Below are 16621 nucleotides of genomic sequence, written 5' to 3'. Positions count from 1 at the left end.
GACACTGAGGAGTCAGCACTACTGTAAGGGGGACACTGCGGGGGCAGCACTACTGTAAGGGGGACACTGAGGGGGCAGCACTACTGTAAGGAGGACACTGAGGGGGCAGCACTACTGTAAGGGGGACACTGAGGAGTCAGCACTACTGTAAGGGGGACACTGAGGGGGCAGCACTACTGTGAGCAGGACACTGAGGAGTCAGCACTACTGTAAGGGGGACACTGAGGGGGCAGCACTACTGTAAGGAGGACACTGAGGGGGCAGCACTACTGTAAGGGGGACACTAATCGGCAGCACTACTGTAAGGGGGACACTGAGGGGGCAGCACTACTGTAAGGGGGACACTGAGGAGTCAGCACTACTGTAAGGGGGACACTTAGGAGTCAGCACTACTGTAAGGGGGACACTGAGGGGGCAGCACTACTGTGAGCAGGACACTGAGGAGTCAGCACTACTGTAAGGGGGACACTGAGGGGGCAGCACTACTGTAAGGGGGACACTGAGGGGGCAGCACTACTGTAAGGAGGACACTGAGGGGGCAGCACTACTGTAAGGGGACACTGAGGAGTCAGCACTACTGTAACCGGGACACTGAGGGGGCAGCACTACTGTAAGGGGGACACTGAGGGGGCAGCACTACTGTAAGGGGGACACTAAGGAGTCAGCACTACTGTAAGGGGGACACTGAGGGGGCAGCACTACTGTGAGCAGGACACTGAGGAGTCAGCACTACTGTAAGGGGGACACTGAGGGGGCAGCACTACTGTAAGGAGGACACTGAGGGGGCAGCACTACTGTAAGGGGGACACTGAGGAGTCAGCACTACTGTAAGGGGGACACTGAGGGGGCAGCACTACTGTAAGGGGGACACTAAGGAGTCAGCACTACTGTAAGGGGGACACTGAGGGGGCAGCACTACTGTGAGCAGGACACTGAGGAGTCAGCACTACTGTAAGGGGGACACTGAGGGGGCAGCACTACTGTAAGGGGGACACTGAGGGGGCAGCACTACTGTAAGGAGGACACTGAGGGGGCAGCACTACTGTAAGGGGGACACTGAGGAGTCAGCACTACTGTAAGGGGGACACTGAGGGGGCAGCACTACTGTAAGGGGGACACTGAGGGGGCAGCACTACTGTAAGCGGGACACTAATCGGCAGCACTACTGTAAGGGGGACACTGAGGGGGCAGCACTACTGTAAGGGGGACACTAATCGGCAGCACTACTGTAAGGGGGACACTGAGGGGGCAGCACTACTGTAAGGGGGACACTGAGGAGTCAGCACTACTGTAAGGGGGACACTTAGGAGTCAGCACTACTGTAAGGTGGACACTGAGGGGGCAGCACTACTGTGAGCAGGACACTGAGGAGTCAGCACTACTGTAAGGGGGACACTGAGGGGGCAGCACTACTGTAAGGGGGACACTGAGGGGGCAGCACTACTGTAAGGAGGACACTGAGGGGGCAGCACTACTGTAAGGGGACACTGAGGAGTCAGCACTACTGTAAGCGGGACACTGAGGGGGCAGCACTACTGTAAGCGGGACACTAATCGGCAGCACTACTGTAAGGGGGACACTGAGGGGGCAGCACTACTGTAAGGGGGACACTAAGGAGTCAGCACTACTGTAAGGGGGACACTGAGGGGGCAGCACTACTGTGAGCAGGACACTGAGGAGTCAGCACTACTGTAAGGGGGACACTGAGGGGGCAGCACTACTGTAAGGGGGACACTGAGGGGGCAGCACTACTGTAAGGAGGACACTGAGGGGGCAGCACTACTGTAAGGGGGACACTGAGGAGTCAGCACTACTGTAAGGGGGACACTGAGGGGGCAGCACTACTGTGAGCAGGACACTGAGGAGTCAGCACTACTGTAAGGGGGACACTGAGGGGGCAGCACTACTGTAAGGGGGACACTGAGGGGGCAGCACTACTGTAAGGGGGACACTAATCGGCAGCACTACTGTAAGGGGGACACTGAGGGGGCAGCACTACTGTAAGCGGTACACTGAGGAGTCAGCACTACTGTAAGGGGGACACTGAGGAGTCAGCACTACTGTAAGGGGGACACTGAGGGGGCAGCACTACTGTGAGCAGGACACTGAGGGGGCAGCACTACTGTAAGGGGGACACTGAGGGGGCAGCACTACTGTAAGGGGGACACTGAGGAGTCAGCACTACTGTAAGGGGGACACTGAGGGGGCAGCACTACTGTGAGCGGGACACTGAGGAGTCAGCACGACTGTAAGGGGGACACTGAGGGGGCAGCACTACTGTAAGGGGGACACTGAGGGGGCAGCACTACTGTAAGGGGGACACTGAGGAGTCAGCACTACTGTAAGGGGGACACTGAGGAGTCAGCACTACTGTAAGGGGGACACTGAGGGGGCAGCACTACTGTAAGGGGGACACTGAGGGGGCAGCACTACTGTAAGGGGGACACTGAGGGGGCAGCACTACTGTAAGCGGGACACTGAGGAGTCAGCACTACTGTAAGGGGGACACTGAGGGGGCAGCACTACTGTAAGGGGGACACTGAGGAGTCAGCACTACTGTAAGGGGGACACTGAGGGGGCAGCACTACTGTAAGGGGGACACTGAGGGGGCAGCACTACTGTGAGCGGGACACTGAGGAGTCAGCACTACTGTAAGGGGGACACTGAGGGGGCAGCACTACTGTAAGGGGGACACTGAGGGGGCAGCACTACTGTAAGGGGGACACTGAGGAGTCAGCACTACTGTAAGGGGGACAAAGGAAGCAGCACTAACATTTGACACTCCAGCTGTTTTAGGTTTACTTCTATGAGCGCTGCTGGGAGTTGTAATCACGGCTGACACCGTCACTGTATGGGGTAATAGCACTCAGGTACTGGTTAGTGGTATTAGGGGACCATCCTATGAGTATCACCCCCCAACTGTGCTGAACCCCTGGTACGCCTCTGAATACAGGGCACTAAGGGCACACAGAGAATGCAATCACCGGCTCCGCCTCCTACATGTCACATGACCTCCACATAAAGGAAGCAGATGTGTAAAGACTACATGTCCCATCATGCAACTGCAACTTGTGATGTCACATCCTGTCAGGAGGATCCAAAGTGTCACATTGTGAGTAATTATCAGGCTACATAGCCATAAGAATCCATATATACAAGGTAAATACTGTATACAGGAGGATACAGGGTATATACTGTGTGTAGGGGGATGACGGGAGGATACAGGGTATATACTGTGTGTACGGGGATGACAGGAGGATACAGGGTATATACTGTGTGTATGAGGATGACGGGCGGATACAGTGTATATACAGTGTGTACGGGGATGATGGGAGGATGCAGGGTATATACTGTGTGTAGGGGGATGACGGGAGGATACAAGGTATATACTGTGTGTACGGGGATGACAGGAGTATACAGGGTATATACTGTGTGTACAAGGATGACAGGAGGATACAGTGTATATACCGTGTGTAGGGGAATTACAGGAGGATGCAGGGTATATACTGTGTGTACGGTAATAACAGGAGGATACAGTGTATATACCGTGTGTACAGGGATGATGGGAGGATACAGGGTATATACCGTGTGTACGGGGATGACGGGAGGATATAGGGTATATACTGTGTGTACGGGGTGACAGGAGGATACAGTGTATATACTATGTGTACGGGGATGACAGGAGTATACAGGGTATATACTGTGTGTACAGGGATGACAGGAGGATACAGGGTATATACTGTGTGTACAGGGATGACAGGAGTATACAGGGTATATACTGTGTGTACAGGGATGACAGGAGGATACAGTGTATATACTGTGTGTACAGGGATGACAGGAGGATACAGTGTATATACCGTGTGTACGGGGATGATGGGAGGATACAGGGTATATACCGTGTGTACGGGGATGACGGGAGGATACAGTGTATATACTGTGTGTACAGGGATGACAGGAGGATATAGGGTATATACCGTGTGTACGGGGTGACAGGAGGATACAGTGTATATACTATGTGTACGGGGATGACAGGAGTATACAGGGTATATACTGTGTGTACGGGGATGACAGGAGGATACAAGGTATATACTGTGTGTACAGGGATGACAGGAGTATACAGGGTATATACTGTGTGTACAGGGATGACAGGAGTATACAGGGTATATACTGTGTGTACAGGGATGACAGGAGTATACAGGGTATATACTGTGTGTACAGGGATGACAGGAGTATACAGGGTATATACTGTGTGTACGGGGATGACAGGAGGATACAGTGTATATACTGTGTGTACGGGGATGACAGGAGGATACAAGGTATATACTGTGTGTACAGGGATGACAGGAGGATACAGTGTATATACTGTGTGTACGGGGATGACAGGAGGATACAGTGTATATACTGTGTGTACGGGGATGACAGGAGGATACAGTGTATATACTGTGTGTACGGGGATGACAGGAGGATACAGGGTATATACTGTGTGTACGGGGATGACAGGAGGATACAGGGTATATACTGTGTGTATGAGGATGACGGGCGGATACAGTGTATATACAGTGTGTACGGGGATGATGGGAGGATGCAGGGTATATACTGTGTGTAGGGGAATTACAGGAGGATGCAGGGTATATACTGTGTGTACGGTAATAACAGGAGGATACAGTGTATATACCGTGTGTACAGGGATGACAGGAGTATACAGGGTATATACTGTGTGTACAGGGATGACAGGAGTATACAGGGTATATACTGTGTGTACAGGGATGACAGGAGTATACAGGGTATATACTGTGTGTACAGGGATGACAGGAGGATACAGGGTATATACTGTGTGTACAGGGATGACAGGAGGATACAGGGTATATACTGTGTGTACAGGGATGACAGGAGTATACAGGGTATATACTGTGTGTACAGGGATGACAGGAGGATACAGTGTATATACTGTGTGTACAGGGATGACAGGAGGATACACTGTATATACCGTGTGTACGGGGATGATGGGAGGATACAGGGTATATACCGTGTGTACGGGGATGACGGGAGGATATAGGGTATATACCGTGTGTACGGGGTGACAGGAGGATACAGTGTATATACTATGTGTACGGGGATGACAGGAGTATACAGGGTATATACTGTGTGTACGGGGATAACAGGAGGATACAGGGTATATACTGTGTGTACGGGGATGACAGGAGGATACAAGGTATATACTGTGTGTACAGGGATGACAGGAGTATACAGGGTATATACTGTGTGTACAGGGATGACAGGAGTATACAGGGTATATACTGTGTGTACAGGGATGACAGGAGTATACAGGGTATATACTGTGTGTACAGGGATGACAGGAGTATACAGGGTATATACTGTGTGTACAGGGATGACAGGAGTATACAGGGTATATACTGTGTGTACAGGGATGACAGGAGTATACAGGGTATATACTGTGTGTACAGGGATGACAGGAGTATACAGGGTATATACTGTGTGTACAGGGATGACAGGAGTATACAGGGTATATACTGTGTGTACGGGGATGACAGGAGGATACAAGGTATATACTGTGTGTATGAGGATGACGGGCGGATACAGTGTATATACAGTGTGTACGGGGATGACAGGAGGATACAGTGTATATACTGTGTGTACGGGGATGACAGGAGGATACAGTGTATATACTGTGTGTACGGGGATGACAGGAGGATACAGTGTATATACTGTGTGTACGGGGATGACAGGAGGATACAGTGTATATACTGTGTGTACGGGGATGACAGGAGGATACAGTGTATATACTGTGTGTACGGGGATGACAGGAGGATACAGTGTATATACCATGTCTATGGGGAGGAGGATACATTGTATGTGATATGTTGGGTGGCGGCTCGTGGTGTTGTCCGCCATTTTATTTGCATCGGTGATGTCATATGACCTTTTGTCTCCTGATGTATAGGGGTGATGGCCTCCCTGTGGCGCAGTTACCAGCGATTACTCTCCCTTCACCCCTGGAAGGTGCAGATCATTACCGCCGGTGAGTAACCTCTGTGTGATCCGCTGTACGTATGCTCCAGCGCTGAGTAATAATAGTATTATCAGTGACCCCATGTAATGTGACCTGTGGTGAAAGTATGTGCACCCCCCCCCCCACCCCCCCCCAGAAATACAGTACAGCCTGGTTCTCCTCCCTCCATCTCACAGGATCCTCTGCTCTTCCTCCTGACAGTCAGCCTCCGCCCAGCTTCTGAGGGCCGATAACAGGGAGGAATAGTCTGCACCTACTATGTGAGGCTGAAAAGCCCTCTGTCCATCCAGTTCGGCCTGTCATCCTGCAAGTAGATCCAGAGGAAGGCAAACAAACCCTGTGAGGTAGAAGACAATGTGCCCCATTTTATGGGAAAGAATTCCTTCCCGACTCCAATCAGGCATCAGAATAACTCCCTGGATCAGCGACCGCTCTCTAGTAGCTATAGCCTGTAATATTATTACGCTCCAGAAATACATCCAGGCCCCTCCTGAACTCTTATAGTGACTCACCATCACCACCTCCTCAGGCAGAGAGGTCTCACCGCTCTTACCGTAAAGAGTCCACGGTCTCACCGCTCTTACCGTAAAGAGTCCACGGTCTCACCGATCTTCTGGTTACCACTCTGTCTGACATGGCTGATAACAGAGCAAAGTCTCTTATTCTCAGCAGGCTTCTGTGGCTGCAGTTCCTCTGACCACTGCTAGATGTCAACAGACAACATCTGAGACTGGTGATTATTGGGGGGCCTGCTGTCTCCCCTGCACCCACAGATAATTTGGCAGTGATGCACATGGTGATATGGCAGTTCTGGCCTGGAGCCTTCATTAGAAGCAAAGGTTGGCTTGTAGTTCTCCAGAGATCTGAATACAGTGGGACCACCCCATGGACTGATCCACAGAGCGCATACCAACCACCACCACCAACGAGGAGATCTGAAGAGCGCCTCCCCAATGGCACGACCCGCCCACACACCACAATCTCCATACCAGGGCAGTGCGGCTCCACACATCATATTGTCAGCGGGTGCTGATAATACAGGTGGCATCTGCTGATCATTCGTGGGGGTCAGTCAGGAACGTGGCGCCACACTAGCCACATTCCTACCTGCAAATGTCATTGTGGGGTCACTATGACATAGAATGGCCCAGCAGACGTTACTGCCGCAGATCACCACCATTCCTCCATGTTATAGAGCCGTCACCTCTCCAACACAGTGGGGTTCAGATGTGGGGGACATGAAGAGGATTGGGTGCCGTCATTGTGTATGAAGGGTTCGTCACCCCCGCAGGTCCCTGATGTCCTCATTTCGGTGTCCTCCCCAATCTCATATGTTTCCCATCCACAGAGTACAATGAGGGATGACTACTCCAGTCATCACATCATAATGACAACCTTCATCGTACACTGCAGAACCCTAACATGGTTTTCATCCTACAGGGTCTTTGGTTGGGGTTGGTGATGTGATCTCTCAACAGCTGGTGGAAAGGAAAGGTCTCCGTGGTCACAGCTTCAAGAGGACGGTGAAGATGATGGGAATAGGATTCTGCTTTGTGGTAACAATCAGGCCTGGTTATAAATATGATGCCCCCTCCCCCAACCTGAGCACCCCCTTCCCCCACTATCCTCATTAACAGCTTACCTAATGACTAATCTCTTCTAAGAAACCTCTAGAATATATGGTGGTGCCAATGTAGAGACAGAGACGATATGGCAGTGCCAGTAGAGATGGGCAGTGTAAAGATGGAGGAGGACATGGTGGTGTTGGTAATGATATGCAGTGTAAAGATGGAGGAGGACATGCCGGTGCCAGTACAGATGCAAAGTTTAGAGATGGAGGAGGACATGGTGGTGTTGGTACAGATGTGCATTGTAGAGATGGAGGACATGATGAAGCCAGTTCAGATGTGCAATGTAGAGATGGAGGACATGATAAAGCCAGTACAGATGTGCAGTGTAGACATGGAGGAGGACACGGCGGAGCCGCTACAGATGCGCAGTGTAGAGACGGAGGAGGACACGGCGGAGCCGCTACAGATGCGCAGTGTAGAGACGGAGGAGGACACGGCGGAGCCGCTACAGATGCGCAGTGTAGAGACGGAGGAGGACACGGCGGAGCCACTACAGATGTGCAGAGACAGAGAGGACATGATGGTGCCTGTACAGATGTGCAGTGTAGAGATGTAGAAGGACTCGGTGGAGCCCGTACAGATGTGCAGAGACAGAGAGGACATGGCGGAGCCTGTACCGATGTGCAGTGTAAAGATGGAGGAGGACACGGCAGAGCCGCTACAGATGTGCAGAGACAGAGAGGACATGACGGTGCCTGTACAGATGTGCAGTGTAGAGATGTAGAAGGACTCGGTGGAGCCCGTACAGATGTGCAGAGACAGAGAGGACATGGCGGAGCCTGTACCGATGTTCAGTGTAAAGATGGAGGAGGACGCGGCGGAGCCGCTACAGATGTGCAGAGACAGAGAGGATATGCCGGTGTCGGTACAAATGAGCAGTGTAGAGATGGAGGAGGATGCAGAGGTGCCAGTATAGATGTTCAGCTTAGAGATGCAGGAGGATATGGCGGTGCGGGTACAGATGTGCAGTGTAGAGATTGGACAACGTGTAATACCACAGAGTGTTATTACCATTCCTACACCCTGCTGCTGTCTCTAATAGGCTAACAATAAGTAATCTGTGTATTTATTCTAGGTCTTCCTACACTGTGCATTAATTGTATTGCGATTAAACTGTTATTTGTTGCTTTATTGTATTTCATGTACTGTGCCTGGTTCAACAGCAGGTGGCAGTGTATATGGCAGAGAGATCTTTACATAAGAATGGAACTTACCATTCTATTCTACCCCTTTTGTGCAGAAGTGGGTCAGTCCAGTTTCCTACCGAGGGAGGGGCTGCAGGAAGTCCTTAGTCAGTCTTAAGTCTAGTCTAGAGTTGGAAGGAGATGAGAATCACCTGACTCCTTACAGATTAACCGACAGAGTGTTGTGAGGTGGTCAACAGCCAAAGGCACCCCACTCTAAAGGTATCAGAACAGCCCTAAAGTCCAGCAACCAGACTAAAGCCAAGTTTAGCACGGCAGAGAGATAAAGGAGAACATTTAAAGGGGTTCTCCCATGAATAATGTAAAAAATGAAAATCCGACATCATATAGGACATTACCACCCTTTTTATAACAAAGCTAGAACCAGCCCTGTACCTCACATGGATCCAGAGATCTCCACATTCATTGCTCTGCTAGATTTATAGCAAGTCGACAGCTCAGGGGAGGGTCCATTCTGCTGTAGCTCGGGGTGTGTCCATGCTCTCCCTATCACAGCTCAGGGGGCGTGTCCATGCTCTCCCTATCACAGCTCAGGGGGCGTGTCCATGCTCTCCCTATCACAGCTCAGGGGGCGTGTCCATGCTCTCCCTATCACAGCTCAGGGGGCGAGTCCATGCTCTCCCTATCACAACTCAGAAGGCAGCTGAAAGATGAAACTGAGCATGTGCGGCCTTCTCGGTGAGTAGGTTAAAGAAATAACAAATTAAGTGGCACTATACAGATACATTTTATTGAATAACTCACTGGTGGAACCTAAAGAAAGACCGTATATTGTCTGGATGCAAGTTCATTCAAGTAAAGCTGTTGAACTTTCCCCAAGTTTGGACTTCACTTATTTTCCACCTCCACCATTACTCTCACCTTTATTGCTTCTGAGCCTAACCCTGGGAATCGACGGTAGCCAGGTAGGTGCACCGTGACACCCACACAAAACTATTGTGGTCGTACCACTCCACTCGGCATTCCGATAAACCTGGGACACCATCAGCCCTGGGAGGCAGCACGTTGCACATGGCAGTGCAGTGTAGAGATGGAGGATGCAGTGGTACAGGTACAGATGTGCAATGTAGAGATGGAGGAGGACATGGCGGTGCTGGTAATAATGTGCAGTGTAGAGGCAGAGAGGATAAGGCAGTGCCAGTACAGATTTGCTGAGATGGTGGAAGACGCAGTGGTGCCGGCACAGATGTGCAGTGTAGAGATGGTGGAGGACGCAATGATGCCAGTACAGATGTGCAGTGTAGAGATGGTGGAGGACGCAGTGGTGCCAATACAGATGCGCAGTGTAGAGATGAAGGAGGACATGGCGGTGCTTGTACAGATGTGCAGTTTAGAGACAGAGGAGGATGTAGTTGTGCCAGTAGACCGGTAGAGAGGTATAGTGTAGAGGCAGAGGAGAACATGTCGATGCTGACACAGATGTGCAGTGTAGAAATTGAGGAGTATGTAGCAGTGATGGTAGAGATGGGAGAGGGCATGGCAGTGCCAGGGCAGATGTGCCTTGTAGAGATGGAGGAAGACACGGCAGTGCCGGTACAGTTGTAAAGTGTGAAATAAGAGCAATACATGGAGGTGACATGTTTGCCCTTTGCAAATCACAGTGCGTTATTTTCTCACACAGGGTCCGATAGTCGGGGGATGGTACAAAGTCCTGGATGGCCTTATTCCTGGCAGCAGTAAGTCTGTGGCCGTAAAGAAGATGCTGTTGGACCAGGTAAGGATGACCATACCAATGTCACCCTCCTCATGTCAACATGTCACCCAGAGGACTGTGGAGATAAGTGGTGAAGTCTCAAGCCCTGATGAAGGCAGATGATGCTCAGTGCTGTACTCTGGGTGATGGAAAGGGCTGACATGTTACACAGCGCTTTACTTCAGGACAGGGACTGAATTTGAGTAAAGGTTACTCTGGGAAGAAGTGAGTGGGATGTTGAGTGCTGCTGTTCTGGATCGGGGCATATTGAGGTTCATTGTACTCAGCACTGTATGATTTCTTACAGGGCGGCTTTGCTCCTTGCTTTCTTGGATGCTTCCTGACCATTGTTGGTTCACTGAATGGACTCTCTAAAGAGGAAATCTGGAACAAGCTGAAGCGGGTAAATCATGGCAGAGGAAGGGTTACTGTACTGGCTGGGGTCTCCATGTGCTTCACCACCCTCCAGGTCTCATCTGGAGGGTGTAATGTGTGTAAATAAAGTCTGATGAGAACGTCTGGATGACGATGGCAGGAGGTCGGGGTGAGCTGAAGATATTAGTTCTTCAAACATCCATACATGGCGAGACAGTGGTGCTAAATTACCTGCAGATACCGATATACATGACACACAGACCGCTATTTATAGACTTCACCGCCTGATGGGGGCACCGAGAAGACCCCAATGTACGGCTTCATCACCAAAATTTGTCATATTTATGTCTTCACTGTGATGGCCTGCTGCTATTCATTATAGAAGAGGCAACAGGGGCGCCGAATGTCCACATGTTACCTAGTGTGGAGGAGAAAGGTTATATACATCAGATGTAACCTAGAGGAGACTGGCATATACTGTACATATAGAGGGCACCCGCATTATTTCCCCAGATGTGGAGAGCACTCTGCGTCCTTCCTCTAGATATAGAGGCGCCCTGTGTTCTTCCTCTGGATGTAGAGGGCTCCCCGCGACCTTCCCCTGGATGTAGAGGGCTCCCCGCGACCTTCCCCTGGATGTAGAGGGCTCCCCGCGACCTTCCCCTGGATGTAGAGGGCTCCCCGCGACCTTCCCCTGGATGTAGAGGGCTCCCCGCGACCTTCCCCTGGATGTAGAGGGCTCCCCGCGACCTTCCCCTGGATGTAGAGGGCTCCCCGCGACCTTCCCCTGGATGTAGAGGGCTCCCCGCGGCCTTCCCCTGGATGTAGAGGGCTCCCCGCGGCCTTCCCCTGGATGTAGAGGGCTCCCCGCGACCTTCCTCTGGATGTAGAGGGCTCCCCGCGACCTTCCTCTGGATGTAGAGGGCTCCCCGCGACCTTCCCCTGGATGTAGAGGGCTCCCCGCGACCTTCCCCTGGATGTAGAGGGCTCCCCGCGACCTTCCCCTGGATGAAGAGGGCTCCCCGTGTCCTCCCTCCCTATATAAAGCAGGTCTAGCATTCCTCCTCCAGATATAGGAGACATCCTGCATCACAGATAACAGGGGTATTATGTGGGTGGACAGGATTTTGTACAAGGTGGTTATGAGTAGAGTGTAAGCTCTGCGTTTGGGCCCTCACTTCCTGGCTTTTCTCCTGATTTCTAATTTATCTTCCTTTGTTGCAGGATTATAAGGATGCTTTAATCGCCAACTATTACGTAAGTTTATTTCTGGTATCATTGAGGTCTGGGGCCCCCTACACATGTGGCCCCTGATCCTTGCTGTACCTCTTCCGGTTACTGTATTATCTTTCCCTGCAGATATGGCCGGCGGTGCAGATTGCAAATTTTTACTTCATCCCACTGCATTACCGGTGAGTTTGCAAATCTCTGCTCAGACATAATATGGGTGGACGCCTGGGCTGTCAACTGCATCTGAGAACATCCTACAGGGGCATTCTACTGACCTAGGCTCCACGGTAGGGGTACAGTGTAGCAGCACAGACTATTTCAGCAACCAAGGCTCCATGGTAGAGTGTACAATCCATGACAGATACACAGAGAAGGACCCTATGTGACTAGTGGAGGGTAATGTCTACTCACAGCACCCTCAGTGGCTGAGATAACTGCAGTCTATATCATAATATCATATTGCAGCTTTGCCCCCCCCCCCCCCCTCCATTATTGCCCCTGTAAAGTGATCTCGGGCATAGTCATTCTTCTGATTGGGAGATAAAGCAGCACGGTGGCTCAGTGGTTAACACTGGTGTCTTGCAGCACTGGGGTCCTGGGTTTAAATCCAACCAAGGACAACATCTGCATGGAGTTTGTATGTTCTCCCTGTGTTTGCGTGGGTTTTCTCTGTGTTCTCCAGTTTCCTTCTACACTCCAAAGACAGATAGATAGGGAACTGAGATTATGAGCCCTATTGTGGACAGCTTGATGCTAATACAGTAGTGCTATATAAGTGCATAAAATAAATAAATTTAATAAAGCAGTATTTAGACTCCAAGCCAGAGCGGTGGTGTCCACCATGTGTTGTCCAAAGTACATATGTTCTGTCTCCATGCACAGGCTGGCGGTGGTGCAGGTCGTAGCCATCATCTGGAACTCTTACCTCTCCTGGAAGGCAAACCAGGCCTAACCCCAGATGTCTACACTCGGGGACAGCCTCATCTCCACTGCACGTATAGAATTTGACCGGATCTGCTGGACTTCCCATGTTGACGTCCAATCTAATATATGTGATGTGAAGAGTATCCGGCAACCCAACATATGAAGGACATTGTTCTAGGGATCTGTTAACTGTCTACACTCAGTGTAACTATTGAGATCCGTCCATTGTCTAGATTGTCGATACTACCGGGATCTGTCAATTGTCTAGAATCAGTATTACTGTTGGTAGTTCCATCAGGATCCACCAATTGTCTGGATTTTCATAACACATTTCATATGCCTTATGGATGGAAACTTTAAATGGTTTGTCCAGGCACACTGTCTGTAATCTGAAATTGGGCGTGGAGAATGAGATATGGAACTCAATGCAGGTTGCCGAGGTAACTATCCCATACCCATATTGGCAAGACTCATGGAGTAAAAAAGTCAGGTCAACAGGTCCTCAACTTTTTATGTTGTGAAGTAGGCACAGCACACCACTATTAATGGGCATGTAGGTTAAATTACACTTATAGGTGCCAGCTATCGGGAGGAGGAGGATAGTATGAAGCAGGTAAGTGGACTCAACAGCAGAGGGGTGTCTACATTAAGTCACCAAAAACTTCTCATGGTGCACATTACAACCTTTTCGGAAGTAGGTATCTTTTTTTTAATTTTTTTTTAAGATCTCTTAAATGAACAATGCATTTTGGCGTACAGGACACATTTCCCAAGTCTGAGACACCTGAGAGCTTGCCAGGATTCTGTAGAGTGTTCTTTGTGCTCTGTCTGCAGGATCCTGCGAGTCTCTCAGATATCTTTTTACAGACTCAAGAAATGAGTTCTGTACTCCAGAACTCTTTGTTAATTTAAGAGATTTTAATAAAGAAGTCAAATCTACTTCTGAAACGGTCTTGATTTCTGCCACAAGATGTTTGGTGACTTGATATAGACCCCCCACCTACCTTTACAGTTGAGTCCACTTACCTGCTTCATACTATCCAACACACAGGGAGTTTCATAGACAGGTCCTGTTAATTTATCATACATTTGAATTATACTTGCTGAACACTGGCCAGTTCCCATGACACCCAGTGTATAGTTGTGTCTCTCCACACCCAATGTCAGATTGTGAGAATTTGTCTGGACAACTCCTTTAACTGATGCAACCACTTCTCTGAAGGTCTGTCCATGTGTGATATATGGGCTCCTGTGCTGGTCCAGGCAACTGGAGTCCAAACTTCTGATCCTGTTTTCTAGGATCTGTCTCAGGAAAGTGCCTGGAATTATATTTTATCGCACATGTAATAAAATGATGCACAAAGTTGAAGGGACTCAGGGGTGTCAGAGGATTAAGGGGGAAGGGATGGGAGGAGTAGGCCTAGAAGGACATGGCCCACTCTCTACAGTCAATAACTGGACAGAAAATTCAGGATAGGTTTCTATATTGTCTGTAACTAGTACAACAGGGGTGCAGAACAAAGTTGAGAAGGAATGCAGGACAGGAGTCATGTGGAGATATGAGACAGTGGCTTGTAGGTGGAGGACAAGATGAGAAGATATGAAAGGCTGGTGGTAAAGGTCAAGATGTAAGGGGCTCAGGAGCAGAAGTCGGGCTGAAGTTGACTGTTGTAGACGTGGTTTGTAGAGAGTTTGGAGGTGGTTGTCAGGTGAAGTAGGTGGGAAGTTGTAAGTGGAGGAGACACTTAAGCTGTTTGCCAAACCAACTGATCTTGGTGAGACCGGCTGACCTAATATGTATAGGGGTTTCCTACATTTCCCATGACAGCAGATGTCAGGGGACATAATGATCAGGCCATTGGCTTTCAACATGCCAAATCCATTTGGTCTCAGCAAGATAAACTAATGCCAGAAGAGTCTAAAGGAGTATGTGGTTTTTGGCATGGGCTTGCTCCCCTCTCCCCATTCAGAAGACATAAAGGCCTGTCTGAGCTTATGTGTGTAAGAGACAAGTGCAGGGACAGTTTTACAAATTTGTGGAGAAAAGGGTCAAGTAGTGGGATGTGAAAGAAGTTGGTTATGAAGGTCAGGGAGTGAAAGTGAGGTGGGCACATGGTGAAGGTCAGGTAGGAAGGCTGAGACGGATGCTTAGCAGAAAAGCTTGGGACAGCGGTTGAAAGGTGAAGTTGTGGAGGAAGTATGGATCATGGAAGCTAGGTGAAGATGTTGTATGGTGAAAGATGTGGGGAGATTGAGAAGTAGGTTGGATGGCGGTCAGGTGGAGACTGGAAACATGGAGAACATGGTAGCAGGGGTACCCTGATGAGGAGAATCTGGTATTGAACGTAGATGTGGGAGGTTCTCTATGGAGAGTGCTGTTGGGGACTTTTGTGCCAGGTACGTGGGCTCGGAGCTTGGCTGGCTCTGACACCACGTGTAATGATGCCCAGTGCTCAGGTGTTCAGCCTGTAATTAGAAATTAAAGCCACTTACGGAGAGCTGTGGGGAACGAGTCTCAGGCGGTCCTGCCATCATTAAGTTGCCATCTCCGCACCCACAGATAATGGAAAGCGTTCTGTTCCTTGTTCTTTCCCGGAAACGCAGAAAGACAACATAAATGCTGCCAGCCGGCCACTCTGTGCCAAGAGACGAACACCAGCGAGGGCGCGTGGTGCCTCCATAATATGTGTGTGTACACACATCCACCTGTCACAGGAAAATCTCCCTATAACACAAGCTACTGTCTTGGCCAAAGTAAGTAACCCCACCACACTCCTATTTGTGCACCTCTCAGGATCTGCTCCTCAGTCACACAGTTACAAGAAACTGTTCAGTAATGTTGTATACACAATGCACAGGTCTGCCATCAACTGTGCAATAAGTAAGTGCCCCCTTGTCTTTAATCCCTGGCCCTGCTCCTTTCACCGTTCCCGTATCTGACATCTCGCTTCTTCCACCGAGCATAGTTTCCAAAGCTTGGTGTGTTTTTTTTCCAGCACGTTTCCAATTCAATTCCAATATCTCGATGAAATTTACATCTGACTCTGGTACAATGAAGACTAATAGCCCAAGCTAGAACATGTCTGCCGCCATGTTTTACACTTCAAGTATCAGGTGAGTCACATCCAGAGCTGCACTCACAATTCTGTCACACACTGAGCTGCAGTCTCTTTGGCTGTAGAGATGTATTTAATTGGGTGTGTTGGGCAGGGACGTCACTATGGTCTCACTCTGGTGGCTCTCGTCCATCTTCCTGTCACTCAGCAGCATCGATGACCTTGACTTTCCTGAAACGGTGAATGATCCCGGGAGATGTCAGCATTAATACTGGTATGAGTGTTACCTCTGCCGAGCACGCTCACTAATCTGCACCGACAGCTCAGAGTAATGCAGCAAGTAATCTACTAAATGTCTGGAGAGGAGAGCGGCTCTGACTGATGACCCCCGGACCTCACATCCTGCACCACCCCCCAAACTGAGCCATGTATCTAAGCCTATCATTTGTGATACTCGCTGCTTTGCTGGTGTATCT

At 49.9% G+C, this 16621-nt stretch overlaps 1 protein-coding gene across 2 annotated transcripts; it reads left to right on the top strand.

The window, feature by feature from the left end:
* The first annotated feature begins 3041 nt into the window (after positions 1-3041).
* Positions 3042-14455, top strand: MPV17 (mitochondrial inner membrane protein MPV17). 2 transcript variants are annotated; one of them, XM_044291651.1, is made up of 8 exons: positions 3042-3112; positions 5963-6040; positions 7472-7587; positions 10489-10581; positions 10868-10963; positions 12160-12192; positions 12295-12347; positions 13048-14455. In XM_044291651.1, the coding sequence occupies exons 2-8, from the start codon at positions 5968-5970 to the stop codon at positions 13115-13117; spliced, it is 534 nt and encodes a 177-aa protein (XP_044147586.1). In that variant the 5' UTR covers positions 3042-3112; positions 5963-5967; the 3' UTR covers positions 13118-14455. The 2 variants fall into 2 exon arrangements, with proteins under 2 accessions (XP_044147586.1, XP_044147584.1); XM_044291649.1 differs by having other exon boundaries at positions 3077-3159.
* Positions 14456-16621: the final 2166 nt, after the last annotated feature.

Source organism: Bufo gargarizans, chromosome 4 (assembly GCF_014858855.1).
Source record: "Bufo gargarizans isolate SCDJY-AF-19 chromosome 4, ASM1485885v1, whole genome shotgun sequence".
In the NCBI taxonomy this organism is placed as follows: domain Eukaryota; kingdom Metazoa; phylum Chordata; class Amphibia; order Anura; family Bufonidae; genus Bufo; species Bufo gargarizans.
This window is presented reverse-complemented; position numbering and strand designations above follow the sequence as displayed.